Raw genomic sequence first — 16,068 nt, 5'->3', positions numbered from 1 at the left:
TTTTTTTAGTGTCACAAAAGCTTGCAATGCAACAAATACAACCAAAATATTAATTTGGAACATTCTGGTGTTTAAAAGAGAAAATGTTTCAAATAATGCTTATAGCCTACTTTTTAAAAGTAAGAATAATTCATTTTTGGTAGCCTAGGTATATTTTATGTTCTATAAACTGGAAGATCATGCATATATTTTATAGGTCAATTTATGAATCAAATGTAGGCTATAATATAAAATCCTTACAATTATTTGAAATTAACAAACATTTTTATTTTTTGTAATTAAATGTTAAATACACTCGATACCCATAACAGCCCCGTTTAATATTGACTTAGAAGCCCAGCATTGTTTTATTTTTTTAATCGCTGATTTGTCAGACAATTAAAGCCCAAACAGCATCACAAAATGTCGCTCCACACTCAGGCCACATCTCTTCCCTCCCCTCTGATCTGTAAACTTTCAGAAGGTAGGCTGTGCTCTGACTGCCTATGAGGAGAGCAGGAGCAAAACCTGCCAGCCCCTCAATTTTCTCCACTTCCTGTACTCAAGCAACTGCATCCCAAAAGAGGGAAAAAGTAGGAAATATCCTGCAAACGGTTCTAAAAAAGGCGTCCCGACGAACCGCTCGCGCTCGGCGCGTCTAGCTCCCGGTTTACTGACCTATCACGAATGTGAAGACTTCTTTTACACGGTTTTTCTTAGAGATTATTGTCGTTATTGATTGACTATACGAGAGGAAACGGCGATTAGGGTTCAAATTAGACCGACTTTTACCGGACAGGGCGCATGGGATAAGGAATATTTAACAAAAAAAATCCCGCTTGAAGCAGTTTATATCTAAAGAAGGTTAAGCCGTCAAATGTATTGGAAAAATGAGGCTTTGGCCCCTCTATCAGAGGGAAATCAGTTTCTATCCGAAGGAATTCCCTCAAAACAGGTAAGACATTTACACAGTAAAACATTATATGATCAATAATTTATAACAACAAATGTTTTTGCATTGCTTTTACTCGTCAAAATAAGTTAATTATTCGACTAAATTATGCAAGATTCAACTTGTTGTTTTAAGTCAGTTTAATGCAATTTAAGTTGAAATGACTTAAACGTTCAAGTTTATTGTAGGCTACTTAAAAAAATTAAGGCAGCACATTTGTTAAATCTTATTCATGTGCATAACGATAATGCGATGAATAATGCGATCATGTGCATAACGATAATGACGATAATGTCTGTTGTTATCCATCAAACTGCATGGAAATAAAAGGGACTGTGTAGCATCATCTTCTGCAGCCTGCAACATCTTCACCTTAAAGTGATGTCATGAGAATCAGGATCTATTCTGAATAGTGTGATTTGCGGTCCATCCACTTCACATGCCAAGTCTGCAGAGGAAAAATTAGATTTTAATTACTGCCATTAAAAATCAAATTTGCAATTCTTTGGGTGGCCCGTTGCTTTCTCTGATTGGCAGTTGAAATTGACACTCTGGGGTCCTCTTATCGCGAGCATCTCAAGCTATTTGTAATTGCAGGTAGTTTATTTTTTCAGCTCCCTGGATTGCGTGGAAATACGATTATGGGAAGAGGCACGGGTTAAGTGTGGGGAAAAAATCAATCCAAATTTAAATCGCTTCATTAAAACAGGGGCTTTTTGTCGCGAGGCTCTCAATGCACAGTTAAAAGCGGTTTTTATTGTTTTGGACGCATATATAGAGCAGGGAACATGCCTGACGTGGAGCACTGTGGCTTGCCTGTGTTGTAGGTGATCTCTCCAGACTCGCACAGCACACCGGGAGCCTCGCGCTGCGTGGACGCGCAACACGGACACGCGATGGTGAGCGCGCGGAGCGATCGTGCTCCTTTATTGGGTCTCTGCTAGATCGGTGCGTTGAGCTTTTGCAGGAAAAGGCCTTCAGATAGAATGCAAAAGTCTTTACTGATGTAATGCATTTTTGTGTGTTTGTGTGTGTGTTCTTGGATTATTTCAGTTTTGTAAACAACTTTTGCGCTTAGAAAAGCTTTTTAAATGTCAATCACTTCCCTCTTAGACAGGGCCATCGTCTTTATATTGATCATTTTATGTTTACACGAGCTTTTCAGACTTTCCTACTCAATGAGTTTGAAAAGTTTCGATTTCCTTCACACTTAAATTCGAAATGTTCGGAAAGGGTCAGCAAATCACTGCATGCTGACTTGATTTTTTTTACGTTTTCAGTTTTACTGGGTTGAATTATTTTTCTCAGAATATTCCTGTCAAGTAAATAAACATCATTCACGTGAGAGTGAGATATGCATTGCTCTAATTTTCACTGGCAGTCACAGTCTGACGGAGAATCTCACAGATCTAATATGGAGAAAGAGGACCCGCGCTCTTCGCCCAGTCCTCCGTCGACTCCGTCCATCTGCTCGCCCCCGTCCAGCGCCTCGTCCGTGCCGTCCACCGGGAAGAACGTGTGCGCGAGCTGCGGGCTCGAGATCCTCGACCGATATCTGCTCAAGGTACGGGCGCGTGACTGTGTGTGTGTGTGTCGTCTCATGTGGCGAGTCAACTGTTTTGATTTGAGCCTCTGACTGACTTTTGTAAAAACGTTTGCAAACAACATTATGTAGGTTGAAATGATTTAGGCTAGTAGGAATTGTTGCTTGCATTCTTTATTATTTTTAGATGACTGTCTGTAGTTTTAACCCTCATTATTGGGATATGATACACCGCTGCAAATTTAGTAGATCGAATATAGGCTATAAGCTACTTTACCATGGTTGTCTTACTTTAACATTTGTGATTTTCCGTAATCTTATGAAAACCGATTCTAACCCGAATTATGATAAAACGCTTTAGTAAAAAATGTTAGGCTGTGTGTATAGGCTACTTGTGTTTGGGGTTTATAAAACATGAGTAAATAGGCTACAAAAGACTCGTTATTTATTTGTTTTATATGTAGGTTAGTCCTACAATGTGTGTGTGTGTGTGGGTTGGGTTTTTTTTGTTTTTTTTGTTTTTTGGATCAAATTTATCACAAGCAGAAACGTTGATCATATTTCTGAACAATGCATTGCCTACTTTGATATAACAGATTGGTTAAAGTTTCTGTAATATCTGCCTATATTGTGTTTTAGTTGGGTCAGAGGAACATGTTAAAATAACGTGAAGGGGGAAAGAGGTTAATTTGAAATAATAATTATAACTATTATTATTATTATTATTATTATTATTACACATGCTACATTATATATAAATAGGCTAGTAAAGTCAGTCTCAGCAAATCGTGAAGGTTAAAATATTGCGAATATTTTTTAATAGGCCTAGATATAGATTTAGATTTTTCCTGCTATTTGCCGTTTTTTACGAATAATAGTTGGCTGCAAACATTTATAGCCTTGTTTTTTTTAGTTTTTTTTTTTAGTAAAGATGTTGAGAGCATCGTCGCGTGCACGCGCTCTCGGGCAGCTTGTTTTTCAGGAAGTGCGCGTGTTGCGCGCGAGGATCTTTAGAGCGCGATCTATCTGAGTTTGTTTTGCTTTTTCTGCGGAAACTAATAAAACAACCCGTGTGAGTTTATTACAGTTTAGTCAGAACGAACCATCTTTATAGACGCCTTTTAAGTTTTCCCTGTTCTCAGAGTCTGAAAATGCATCAAACAAGTTAAAAACATTCAAACGCGCAAGCCTTACTTTCGTCTGAATTTATCAATAAACATTTCAGTCTAAGATGCATCTCACGTGTGAATTTATCAATAAACATTTCAGTCTAAGATGCATCTCACGTGTGTCCCAAAGAAAACATGGTTAAAATCATATTTTTTTATTTCAGATATCAGTAATCAAGTTTAAAATATCAGTAATCACACGGAATATGTTGCAATTTACATTAAATTATTATCAAATTATTATTATACATTTTCTCGTGCAATTAAAAATAGACATGCGTGTATCTACATTTATAATTAAACACTTTTATATACAACGCAATTCTAAGGACATCATTACAAACAACAACAACAACAAAAAAACAATCCTATTTTTAATCACAACTTTAATTATAAACTAAACATTTTATTTTGTAGCCTAACAGATTTTATATGGCAGTGATTTTTGGGATTGTTTAAATAAGAAACGTGTTTGTTTCGACCTATTAATTTTAATGCACGTTGACATTTAATTTTTATAATAATACGAATTTTACGAAATGCAAAAAATCATCATTATTATATTTTGATGTTCGCTGTTGTGTTTATTGCAGGTTAATAATTTGATCTGGCACGTGAGGTGTCTGGAATGTTCCGTGTGCAGGACTTCACTACGTCAACACAACAGCTGCTACATTAAAAACAAGGAAATCTTCTGTAAAATGGATTATTTCAGGTAGGGTAAGTTTTTCACTTTCTGTCCTCAGAAATATCAGGTGTGCGCTTAAACGAAATGCATGCGCAATATTTACTTGTGGATGAAAATATATTGCGTCAGTGTAGCGGGTTATGGTTTAAAGCTAAAAAAAATAAGATTTCATACAAAAAAAAAAAAACTACTTACCACAACAAATAGGCTGCACAAGACGGCGTTTGTAATTGAGTTTAATTGTGATTAAGTCAGTGAAGAAGACCTCATATAACATTTATGGCAATCGACTTATTAGAAATATTTCGTCTTTGTAGCTAATTTATGCATCTGTTAGAGATTCCACACTTATCTTGTTTAATAATAAAACCAAAATTATTTTATTTGTGGTCAAAATAATGTTGTTGCTTATTGGAAGTCAATATTTTACAGCTGAAAATACTTCAATTGACGTATATAAAATAATATTTTTGACCAGTTAATTTTGATGTCATCACATGAAGCACATTTTGTGCAGTGTATACTTTTGGATTGTGAAGAAAAAAAAGGCCCACAACAGGAGATGATGCCAATAGTAATATAATGGCAGGTCTAAATAGAACTTGATTACTTGATTATTAGTTGGTTTACATTTGCCACTATTCCCTTGTATGCAATTGAATGGTGTGAGAAATCAAACCCAAGTTAAAGAATTGAAGATCTCGAAAGTATGGAGCTCTGGTTGAGATCCAGTAATGTGCTCGTGGGAAGGCATGGAGTGAGGGAGATCCGACAGGAAAGCTGTGGAATTGCATTGAGGGTGCAAGGGCTGTGATATGGCATGATTGCAGAGCACTCAGCAAGGCCTGTGAATGGCATGATATTGGCCAGCCTTCCCTGCTTATTGCCCGTCAATGTGAATGACTGGCCCCTTTAAAGTCAATGCAGCAGGAGAGGGTTTGTTTTCTACGTTAAGGCCAATAATCTGAAGAGATGCTTCAGTGTCTTGATCTTCACAGAGCAACGGCGGTTCGGTCGAGTCTAGGGCGTCAGGATCTCTCAGTGGCTCGAGCTGTTTACACACGAGAGATTTCAAGAGGAGAATTTGGCACAGAGGATGTATACGAAGGACATTTGAATGCATGCAAGAAAGCTTGCCACAAAATGGATTTTTAGTGGATTAGAGCTTATTCGAGATGAAAGCATATTCTAAAGACGACGAGTCCAGAAATGGGAGAAAAAGCTCACTGAAGACTGTTAAATGAAATAGACGGGGTTTCAAAGTCTCAAGTGATTTAATGTGTATTGTTTTATTAGCATTAAATATCATAAATATGGTATAAGCAGGACATCACCTTACTTGGTGAATGGAGAGAAATTGTTAAAGAAATATACAATATGGGAGAATTGACTTTTATTTTGAGACTTAAAAGGACATATTTCTAAAATACTGGAAATGGACTGATTACCGTAATGTAAGCAATTAATGACTGTATAGCCCATGTGAATTTATACTTAATGATTTTTTTTTTTAACTTTATTTTTATTGATTATTTTTCAAGAAAATGTCTACAGCATTAGGGAAATCAGGAAATAAAATCAAACAAGCAAAAATAAACAATAGAACAGGGGGAATCCTGTTCTAAAAAAATCATAAATAAAACAAACAAATATGAGAACAATATTCACATTTCTTCGAATTGACCTTGAAATTTGAAGTGTGATTTTCATGTGATTTATAGAGAAAGATAAATAATTCACTTAAAATAAATGCACATTTCCAGTATCCAAATTTTCAGATATTTCAAACAGCTACACTGTCCAACCCCCCCCTTAGATAATTTATGTGGTTTAGATAACATAATATTTTGAGTTTCTGTTGATTAAATCAATCTCCTTCATTGTATAACCTAAAATTTTTAATTTCAATAAACTCAAATTAGACACCAGGTTACTTACTTTTTTCAGCTAAACCAACAATATTTCTATACAGTGATACATTGCCCTCAAACGGTATTTTAATTTTATTTAGTTTTCGTACAGTTTTGTATGCCAAAACAGCAACCACAGAGCTGGTCTCTGCTTAACAAAATACAGCCTCAGCTTTTTCGCCTAATTATGCAAGTTAATCAGGATGGTGTATACGTTTTTATTTCTGACATGGATTCACAGGAACCCGGCAGAACAACAGTGACTGACTCTGTAACGTATTCATGTTTGCCTTGTAAAAGAGACAGTAATAGCTCCATGCTTGTGGAGTCAAGTCCAGTGATCTGAAGTGTGTTTTTCTCCGGTGCCACTGAAACATCCCTCCTGTCAAGTCCTATATCAGCGCTTTTCACCTTTTTTTTTTTGTTTGAGCCTTTGTACCCAATTGTATCTTTCACATAAAGAGGTCGAGATCATAACCGCTAGCAGTTATAGTAGAAGGTAGCATTTGAGATGCTTGAAACAAATTCTGTTTATATATCTGGAAATAAATTTCCTGCAGTGTGTTGTTTTAAGGTTAAATGTCATGCACTGGCCTCGCAGTCAAATTGCATAATGAATCAATTTGATGCTCAACATTCTGATGCTCAGATGTTTGGCTGCAGTGACGTTGAGAGTTGTGTGTACCTGTGTTTGTTCTCTGGCAGCTGGATTGTTTCGCTGGTGCTGCACGACACCGTTAGAGGACCGCCATCATATGCTTGAAAGGAAAAGGATCTCCATTGATTTCTTGCAAGGAAGGAAAACAAAACACAAGGAGATATGTTTCATTTGTGTTAGTCTCTCATCTGGGCCAGATTGACAGCTTCTCTAATAGAGTGTAATTACAGGAAATCAAAGTGGGTTTGCTCCGTGGACGGGGGGAGAGAGGTAGATTTGGCGGTAAGGGTCAGAGCGGAGACTGTACCTACACTAAAGAGAAACAGCCACAAAGGCACGAGCATCAGGCCACACGGGAAGTCAGAGGAGGCTGTTAATCAGAGGAACCAAAGGATAAGGACAGGGTGATGGAGTAAGGCGTAACCCGAGTGGGTTTGGATCGGTAGATTTGGAGGAGGTGACGTACTGTAATGGCCATATGCGCGTGCAGGACTCCTTGTGTTTAAATGCTAACAGAAGTAAACAGAGCTTGTGTAACTCAACTTGGTGGAGAATGCGGGCAAATTATATGAGTGACTGAAATTATAATGACTAAATGAAATGTTAGTTTTTTTAGGTTAAGAGAGACAATATACCAGAATATAGGCTCCAACAAAGAGTTACCAATCAAAGTGCAATGCTGTGACTGCATACTGTTAAAAAAGTATGTTCTATCTGGTATGAATGTGTGTAGTTTGAAAAAAGTTTGCACGTACCATGTTGTCATCATCATGTGATCTACGGCGTCAGTTGCATTCACAAATTCTCTCCCGTGGCCTCATGGGATAGTAAAGTGTCCATCATGTGCGCTTCCGAATCTCGCCGGAAGAAGTAGGTGATCCGGGTACTTTTCACCTACCGTTTTTCGAATACTACACTATATAAAGTCAGATATAATTTAAGTTGAAATGACTTAAACATCCAAGTTGATTGTACTTAAAAATCTAAGGCAGCAACTTTTTCTTTTCTTTTGTTTTGTACAAATTTGGAAATACTACTCCTTTGCCTTTTTGTTTAATATATTGTTTAGAAGTAGGCATATTTGGTCAGTGCCAGTCTTTATTCTGGTCTCTAGATATGATTGAGTCCCTCCTTTGACATATGACTATTTTCTCGGACAATCGCCAGGAATCCCCAATCCGATCACTGAGGAATAGAAAAGCGCACCTCAACAAGTAGCAAAATTTGCAGTATCTTTTATGGTCGTAGCACAAACAGTGGGGTGGGATGAGTTACACACCAAATTTAATACTCATGGTTCAGGGTTTGGAAAAACCACCACGAGCAATAGCAATAGCCATGCTTGCCGTAGCAATCGTCACCGATAAGTCTCAGCAGTCGCTGAGAGGGAGATTTACCCCCAGATTATAATACGCCAAGAGTATATCGCATTTAATCAACCGAATTTGTACTTCCACAAGCTTCTCTTTTCCAGCCAAAGGTGAATTTCTTGGGGAACTGAGGGAAACGCTTTGCGGCTGCAGGAATTTTCCCCCGGCGAGTTATGATATGCAGGACAGAAATAAATCCAGTATAAGCACAACAACGCACAATCAGACGTGCGGCAGATCTGAACAAAAACAAAACCCCCTTAAGATCTTTATGGCTTCTCTGAGAGGTTTTGCGGTAAATGAACTGCCATGACAGATTACGGCTCCGTTCCACAATGTTTCTCCTCTAAACACACGTCTGAAATGCATCATTACTCAATCGTTGTATTCTTTGTCTGGAACGATGCTGCCAGAGTATGGTGTGCAGTGTACACAGAAACCCCTTCGCATGCTTTTTGCAGGCATTAATACGCGAGGCGTGTTTTATGTATCGATACTTCGCACATAAGTGGACTGTAAATATTTTTTGATTCAGGTTTGTTTTTGCTTCTTGGCTCATCCTGCTCAAGTGCTGATTGGCAGAGACAAATGATTATACATGCACACAAGTTTCCTGGTTTGTTGAGCCCCACGGGGCTCCCTGGTTGGGCTCTGATGTCATTTCCAGTGGATGAACCCCCCGAGGGGCCGGTGTCATCATTCTTCAGTAGCGTATACGAGGGAAACATGGCTATCTTGATATCCCGTGTTTCTTTGCAGTCTGAGGAGGTTGTGTGTGACACTTTGTTTACACAAGAGCTCCCAATGACAGAGGTGTGGTGGTGGAGGAGGAAGGGGGAGGGCTCAGATTCAGGCCAAAAAAGGGCCGTGACTGGCCATCTGCAGAGCATTAGTCTCTCCTAGTCCTCCCAACACGGGAACTCTCTTTGGTCACCCGAACGTGATGTCTGGGTCAAAAACACACGGCATGGTCAGCCCCGTCCAGTCAAAATAACACTTCATTATAGCAGGCTGTGTGTATTTGCTGTTGGTTTGTATCGCCGCAGGGTTGTTCATCAAGTCCTGTTGATCGCAGAATCACAGAAGAGGTGTTTTAAGCAACTGCACGGCCACATGGCTGCTGAAAATGCAGGGATAAATTAAATATGGAACGTGTGACATTTACAAATCGCAGTTGGCCGAGAATGCAGTGATTAACATGTAACATCAGCAGTAACATCAATAACATCTAAACTCCATTTCTGCACAAGAGAATCAACACATAACAATGTATTATATAATTTGAACTAAATATAAATATACAGATGCAAGAAAGAAAAGACCAATTACTATGTGGTATGCAAAGAATTGCAAAAAAAGAAATTCAAATTTCAATGACATGTCGGCTTGAGGGAGAATGGCAGATATTCTGGCAATAGTAGAACGAGTGAACGAATAAATAAATAAATTTCTTTAAAAATTTACTTTATAAAAACAAAAAACACCCCAAGACTGAAATGATCTGAAAAAGTTAAGTACAATTAAGCAGTTTGAGATTAATATATTGCAGAATATTTTTGATAATCACTAACTTGTAAAATAAACTGAAATGACATTTATATATTGCTTATTTAATATAAGAACATTTTTGATAATTACTATCCTGTACATTCAACTGAAAACACATATTATATATTAATATATAATAATAATTATATTATAAACTAATTATATTTTTTTTAAATGATTAAAACATTGTTATATTTGGATATGTGAATACATTATATTTGAATTCCTTCACACACACAAAAAAAGTGGAGGTGGTTTAAAAATAGATGTCTTACATGCATTACACACCTTGTTGGATAAAATCTTTTAAGTTTATGGATCCTATCAGCACAGTTTATCAGCAGACATTTCCTGCCGACCCGCTGCTCAGAGAGTTACTAGTGGTTTGTTTGTGCTGAGAGTTTTACAGCCGTGTCTGACACGTTTAGTGGTTATCTTTTGGACGCGGTTCAGCCTATCTGTATTCTGTCTTCTTCTGGCGAGAGCTTTCTGTGGAGAGAAAAGAAACCCGCTTGACTGATGAACTGAAATACATGTTATACCATTACACTATGAATTCAAAACAACAAGCATAATTTACACAGAAAATGCTTCTGTTATTATACTAGGGTTTGGGTTGTAATGATAAGCACATGTATTGTATTGTTCATGTAATGAGTATATTGATGCCCAAGCCCTTCTCTGTCTCACAGTAGGTTTGGTACAAAGTGTGCCCGCTGTGGCCGGCAGATCTACGCCAGCGACTGGGTCCGGCGAGCCAGGGGCAATGCCTACCATCTGGCCTGCTTCGCCTGCTTCTCCTGCAAACGCCAGCTGTCCACAGGCGAGGAGTTCGGGCTGGTGGAGGAGAAAGTACTGTGTCGGATCCACTACGACACAATGGTGGAGAACCTGAAACGGGCCGCTGAGAGTGGTGCGTGTGTTTCGGATGCGTTGCACTTTAAGTCTCATTGATCTAAAAAAAGATTTCCTAACCACCTTTTCCCGGGTTTTCGCGCAGGAAGCGGACTCACTCTGGAGGGGGCGGTGCCGTCGGAACAGGATAGTCAGCCGAAACCGGCCAAAAGGGCACGGACGTCCTTCACTGCGGAACAACTGCAGGTAAGATTATCAAACACACAATGGCATGTGGATGTCTGAGATGAGGAAGCAAAGCGCCCTTTTTGGTTTTGCTTTTGTCTAATATGAATTCATTTTTAAGTTCCATTCGATATTTACAAAGCTTTCACGTTAAACGCATGTGGAACAGCATTTTACCTTTCACGTGGCACTATCAGCAAGCAACCAGTACTGTGTACTTAATGTATACACTACAGAAAGTTTGGAATGGAACATCTGAGATTTTTTTAAATATTTTTGAAAGAAGTCTCTTATGCTCACCAAGGCTGCATTCATTTGATAAAAAAAATACAGTAACAAAAAAAAAAAAAACTTGTTTCTTGAGCATCAAATCATCATATCAGACTGATTTCTGAAGGATCATGTGACACTGAAGACTGGAGAAATGATGCAGAAAATCCAGCTTTGATCACAGGAATAAATTACAATATGTATACAGTACATTCAAATACATTTTACAATATGTTACAATACAAAATTGTAATAATATTTCACAATATTACTGTTTTTATTGATTTGTCAAATGAATGCAGCCTTGGTGAGCATCTTTATGTATATATATATATATATATATATATATATATATATATATATATATATATATAGTACTGATTTTTTTTTGTATAATTTTTAATTCTATATTTAAAAAAAAAAAGGTATTTCGTCATTTTAATATTGAAAATCTTTACAAATAGACGTTTTTCCCCTAGTAAACGACCTAATGTTAATTTGCCGCTTGTTTCATGCACAGGTAATGCAGGCGCAGTTTGCACAGGACAACAACCCTGACGCTCAGACCCTGCAGAAGTTGGCAGACATGACAGGATTGAGTAGACGAGTCATACAGGTGATGACACTCACTTATAGTCCCATTTAATGTTTAATCCGTTCAAATTCAGTAAATAGAGATGGCTTGCCTTGACAATTGGTTGTATTTTCATAGGTTTGGTTTCAAAACTGCAGAGCGAGACATAAAAAGCACACTCCACAGCACGGCGGCCCACCTCAAGCTCACCCGCAGGCCCGCATGCCCCCCTCACTGCCCGACGAGCTGCATTACTCCCCTTTCGGCAGTCCTGAGAGAGCGCGCATGGTGGCCCTGCACGGGTACATCGAAAGTGAGTGTTTCCTCCAGTACTGCTGTCATTAAAGCAGAAGGAAAAAATAAAAAATTTGTTAAAAAAAATTATATATATATATGTATATGTATATACAAGTTACAACCATATGTGTGTGTGTGTGTGTATACAAATAAACACACACAAAAATATATTCACAAACTTTTATGTTGGATGCGATTAATCGTTTTGACATACTTTTTCTGTTCACCAATGCTGCATTTATTTGATTCAAAATAGAAAAAACAGTAATATTGTGAAATATTATTACACTTTAAAATAACTGTTCTCTATTGTAATATTTTAAACTGTAATTTATTCCTCTGATCAAAGCTGTATTTTCAGCATCATTACTCCAGTCTTCAGTGTCACATGATCCTTCAGAAATCATTCTAATATGATAATTTGATGCTTAATTATTGTCAATTCTTATTGGTGCTCAATTATTAATAATGCTTATTATTATTATCAATTTTGAAAAGATTTTGCTGCTTAACATTATTGTGGAATTCATGATAACTGTTTTCAGGATTCTTTGATGAATAGAAAGTTCAAAAGAACAGCATTTATCTGAAATAGAAATCTGTTGTACATCATAAATGTCTTTACTGTTTTACTTTTGATCAATTTAACGTGTCTGCTGAAAAGTATTATTTTTCAAGAAAAAAATCTTAACTCAAACTTTCAAATCGTAATGAATCACAGTTTCCATAAAAATATTAATCAGAACAACTGTTTTCAAAATTGATGATAGTCAGAAATGTTTCTTGAGCATCAAATCATCATATTAGACTGATTTCTGAAGGATGGAGTAATGATGCTGAAAATTCAGCTTTGATCACAGGAATAAATTACATTTTAACATACATTACAATAGAAAACAGTTATTTGAAATTGTAATAATATTTCATAATATTACTGTTTTTACTGTATTTTGAATCGAATAAATGCAGCCTTGGTGAGCATAAAACACTTTCATTCAAAAACATTAAAAAATCGTAACTTTTGACTAGTATATATTTTGGTAGCTAAATTGGTATCTTTTGTAACTAGCGTGTTCTCTGACCTGAAGATACTTAGAGATCACTATAGATAGAGATTAACATTAGCATCTGTTGATTTTGTTTTGGTTGGGCAGGTCATCCGTTCTCGATGCTCACTTCACAGAGCCTCCCTCATCAGGCCATGACGCTGCCGCAGCTCCCTCTCAGCCGCTAGCGCTCGCACTGACCCCTGACCCCTTCACCCTGACCTTCCAATCACTCCTGCGCCGACCCCACAGGCTGAAGGAGAAGGTCACGGTACCACTTGCTCTTGACCTCTGAACTCGCAAGGAGAGAGACTGTTTCCTCTCTGGTTTCGCTGGACGGGATTTTACTCACTTGCATCTAGTCGCGGATGGCTAAGGGAAACCGCATATGTGACCTGTGAATTTAGGACTTGCATCACCGAGACCAGGATCTGGACTTCTGGACACAAGAAAGACAAGAAAAAAGACTCGAGCACACACTGTAACAGACTAGCGCTCTTGGTTCGCCCCTTCTCCTGATAGTCTCGTCCGACTCTTGTTCAGCGGTTGGAGACTCTGAATGCAAACAAAAGGAATGTAAAGTTACCAGCATCAGTGTTAAACATTTAGGTTGAAAAAGGGAAAAGCACAAGAGATGTGGATGGGAAATAAGTGGCATAGGACCAGGTGGTAAGACATATTTTCTCTCTTTTTCCTCACCGAAACACGCCACGATTGAACGTGGAAGTTGTGCTAAGCAAGTGAAACGAATTGACGCTACTTAAAAAACTTAAGTTGACTTCACTTTTGCTTGCTGTCTTGTTCTTACACCCATATGCAAAGCATCTGTGTTTTCTGGGGCCTAATAAGGCCAGCAGGGTTGATTGTTCCACAGATTTCATTTTAAAAATAATAAAATTGTTCTTAAATTTTAAGTCCGTCACTTAATTGTATAAATAACTGCCGACATCTTGTTTTGAAAGGAGATCGTTTGTTAGAAACTGATTGTTTCATTTTAGATCCAAGTGACACGTTAAATAATAATTCCTAGTCTAAGGTTGAATTTTTCAAAGGTCCTGAGGATGTCTAAACCTTCCCTAATTTTATTATTTTCAAAAATGCATTGCAATAACTGTTGTCCTACCAGTTTACTGCAACCATACACTACAAATAACGTTGATCTTACTGTGAGATTATTTCAAATTGAAAACAGTGCTCTCAACAGTTGTACTAAAAAGAGAGAAAGAAAATATCAAACATGAGGATCAAGACAGGATTTTCAATGACAAACAACACTATTTTGTGCAAAAGATGGAAAGGAAGAGGACGACTGAGACTAAAAAGAGCACTTGAGTAAAATGTAAAGATAGCTACATGTAAAGAAAATGTACATGTAATGTATTTTTATTTAAGCAGTGTCCTGAGACGAATGTGTCTGTGTTTCATTGTTTTCTTCATACATGTGTGCCGTATATGCCTCAGCTGTGACCAGAGAGCAGGAGTGTTGGGTGTACAGCTCTGAAACCGGGGGAAAAGTCTGAAATTGTAACTTAAATTTGAGAAAGACATTCTTGTGTTCTGAATGAGGGACAAGGCCTCTACATTCTTGTATTTATTATGACAGGTAGCCTGTAAGCACTTTCCCCCACTTCCACATGTCTGTTTTGTAAAAAAAATAAAATAATGAACTATTTCTATGGCTGTGCATCATAAATGTTTTTCTTTTAAATAAATGAAATTCATTTATAACCTGACAAAATAACACAATTTGCTCTTGTTAATTAGATTACTAGATTTTTCTCATAACTTAACTATCTATTCTATATATAACATTTTCATGACATCTATCCATCTACTCTCTCTCTCTCTCTCTCATATGTATATATATATTATGAAATTTGAGGCATTTTTTACTTTAAAACAAGGAGAAACATTAGACAGTGTTAAATTAATTTACATTTTCAATAGAACATCTGTTGTATTAAAATACAATACCACATTTTCTTGAATGATAAAACATTGCTTTTTTACTGTGTGTGTGTATATATATATATATATATATATATATAGAGAGAGAGAGAGAGAGAGAGAGAGAGAGAGAGTAATTTTTTAAGTACAATCAGCTTGGATGTTTTACATCATTTTAACTTAAATTACATTAAACTGACTTAAAAAATGAGTTGAATCTTCTATAACGTATAAAAAAAGTTTAACTTAACTTATTTTGATGAGTTAAAGCAATGTAAAAACATATGTTGTCATAATTTATAGAGCATACATTTTTTTTACAGTAGATGGATGGATGGATGGATGGATGGATGGATGGATGGATGGATGGATGGATAGATAGATAGATAGATAGATAGATAGATAGATAGATAGATAGATAGATAGATAGATAGATAGATTTTTTTTTATTCAAGACCATGGCATTACCATCGGATCCAGGCACAGTATTTTGTCATAAAACACTCTTTTATAACATGAAACGCAGATTTTATATCTGACTGCTACAAGTTATTATTATGACAGGTTAGGATATTATGAAATGTATGAAATATTACAGATAATTTATATATATTATATCTGGAATATATCTGGATGGTTTTTGTCACTTTCAGAGAGTTTTTTTGTTGTTGCCCTGAGCCCTGGTTAATTTCTGCCTGTGGTATAGACGCATGTGCCGGTGTGTGTGCACGAGTGTAGCAGGAAGCAATCACAGGCTGATGGAGGAGCTGGCAGACCCTTCACGGGTCAGTGTGTGCAGTAATGACTCCATCACTGATTCCATCAGCATCACACACAGGAATTCCCTGTCAGGCCACATCACAGGATTGAGCTTGCATATCCCGTGTTCTCTTTCAAAAGACACACTGAGACATAATCTTTGACTAACTTATCCTCTCTGTGCTCAAGCACACACACTTTCTTGAGTGCAGAAAACTTTGCATCTCATTTATTTCAAGCTGAGCATTTACGTCAGTAGAAGTATTCAGCTGTTGAAT

General features: G+C 37.1%; 1 protein-coding gene across 3 annotated transcripts; it reads left to right on the top strand.

Annotated features, from left to right (window-relative positions):
- Nucleotides 1-567: 567 nt before the first annotated feature.
- Nucleotides 568-14,756, top strand: lhx6a (LIM homeobox 6a). 3 transcript variants are annotated; one of them, XM_084104690.1, is made up of 9 exons: nucleotides 587-934; nucleotides 1,759-1,830; nucleotides 2,313-2,495; nucleotides 4,237-4,358; nucleotides 10,513-10,730; nucleotides 10,818-10,918; nucleotides 11,688-11,783; nucleotides 11,880-12,054; nucleotides 13,193-14,756. In XM_084104690.1, exons 1-9 carry the CDS (start codon nucleotides 857-859, stop codon nucleotides 13,270-13,272), a joined length of 1,125 nt encoding a protein of 374 aa, XP_083960816.1. In that variant the 5' UTR covers nucleotides 587-856; the 3' UTR covers nucleotides 13,273-14,756. The 3 variants fall into 3 exon arrangements, with proteins under 3 accessions (XP_083960817.1, XP_083960816.1, XP_083960815.1); XM_084104689.1 differs by having other exon boundaries at nucleotides 730-934; nucleotides 10,510-10,730; XM_084104691.1 differs by lacking the exon at nucleotides 1,759-1,830 and having other exon boundaries at nucleotides 568-934; nucleotides 10,510-10,730.
- Nucleotides 14,757-16,068: the final 1,312 nt, after the last annotated feature.

This window comes from Abramis brama, assembly GCF_963993115.1.
Source record: "Abramis brama genome assembly, chromosome: 25".
Taxonomy (NCBI): Eukaryota; Metazoa; Chordata; class Actinopteri; order Cypriniformes; family Leuciscidae; genus Abramis; species Abramis brama.
Note: the sequence above shows the minus strand (reverse complement) of the source record. Positions and strands in the feature narration are given on the sequence as shown.